General features: G+C 33.6%; 1 protein-coding gene across 1 annotated transcript; it reads right to left on the bottom strand.

Moving 5' to 3' along the window:
• Positions 1–260: 260 nt before the first annotated feature.
• On the bottom strand, positions 261–966 carry LOTGIDRAFT_176747 (hypothetical protein; the record flags this gene model as incomplete). The annotated part of the gene is made up of 2 exons (XM_009057890.1): positions 261–493; positions 736–966. Coding segments are annotated over 2 exons (464 nt in total), but the record flags the coding sequence as incomplete, so codon positions are not given.
• Between the last annotated feature and the right edge of the window lie 447 nt (positions 967–1,413).

The raw sequence follows: 1,413 nt of genomic DNA, 5'->3' as shown, positions 1-1,413 counted from the left end.
CATCCCAACCAATCATGATTTTCTGTAATAAAATGAAGAAATTACTATTATATAAATTTCTATGCATGTTTGTAGATTCCAGACATGAGGCCATGTTTATAAGAAATTGGAAGAACAATCTGACCAGATTCTTTATTAGAAAGAGTCATTTGCAAAATGATCTCATATTTCAAAATTCATTAAAAAAAACAAAAATAAAATAAATCGTGACTGCCTTGCATTGTATTTCTCAATCAACCTGTTGTATGATGATGTGTGCATCATTTTCGGCCATTATTACCCAATATCATAACATTATCAGTTGAACTTCCAACACTTGAGTTCATAGAGACGTGTTGTGTTGAAGGAAAGATACTGTATGAGTGATAAACCTTCAACTTACTTTTACTGATTCTAAATCCTACTCTAGCTAAAGCTGATTTGACTATATTGGGTGTGATAGGGCTCATTCTCCATTTTAATAATTTACGAATCTCCCATGGTAACAATTCCACTGAAATATGTAAAATACATTTTGATGAATCATTCACCAAGATATAAATTTCAAAATTAAAAAAAAAAACATTTTTTTTTGGGGTAAATACTCATCCATCCTATCAAGGCCTAATTTACTGGCCGAAAATTATCAAAATATTTTACGATCAAAATTTACGAGGAGTTTAACACAAGCAAACTCTACACTAAAATGAGACCACAAAAATACAAAAAGACTACAAATAAATAAAAGTATCTTACCTTTCTCATTTTCAGATATAAAATTGATAGTTGGAGGAATGTTTGGAAATAGACTAGGACGTAGTGCAGGACGGGTATAAACACCACCAGTTATATTAGATAATGACTTAGATTTTAATATAGTTTTTGTGTTAGAGGGACGACGAATTCGAACATTGACAGCTGAGGATGCTGGTCTACCAGACGACTGCCGAGACAGACTGCTTGTTATAGAGAAACCATCAGATTCACCTACAGACAACAAAATATAGAATTAATGAATTGATAAATCAATGATAAAATGAATGGATGATTTGATAAATAAATGAATTAATGAACGGATTAATGGATATATGAATGAATGAATGAATGAATGAATGAATGAATGAATGAATGAACGGATGAATGAACGAACGAACGAACGAACGAACGAACGAACGAACGAACGAACGAACGAACGAACGAACGAACGAACGAACGAACGAACGAACGAACGAACGAACGAACGAACGAACGAACGAACGAACGAACGGAACGAACGAACGAACGAACGAACGAACGAACGAACGAATGAATGATCCAACCATCATCACATAACCACAACGTCAAACATCAGAGTGGAACATTACATTATTTCTGGAAAAGACACCACACTGCTCAATTAAAACAGCATTTGGTCAACCATTATTTACTGACCTT

Source organism: Lottia gigantea (genome assembly GCF_000327385.1).
Source record: "Lottia gigantea unplaced genomic scaffold LOTGIsca_3160, whole genome shotgun sequence".
NCBI lineage: Eukaryota > Metazoa > Mollusca > Gastropoda > Lottiidae > Lottia > Lottia gigantea.
Note: the sequence above shows the minus strand (reverse complement) of the source record. Positions and strands in the feature narration are given on the sequence as shown.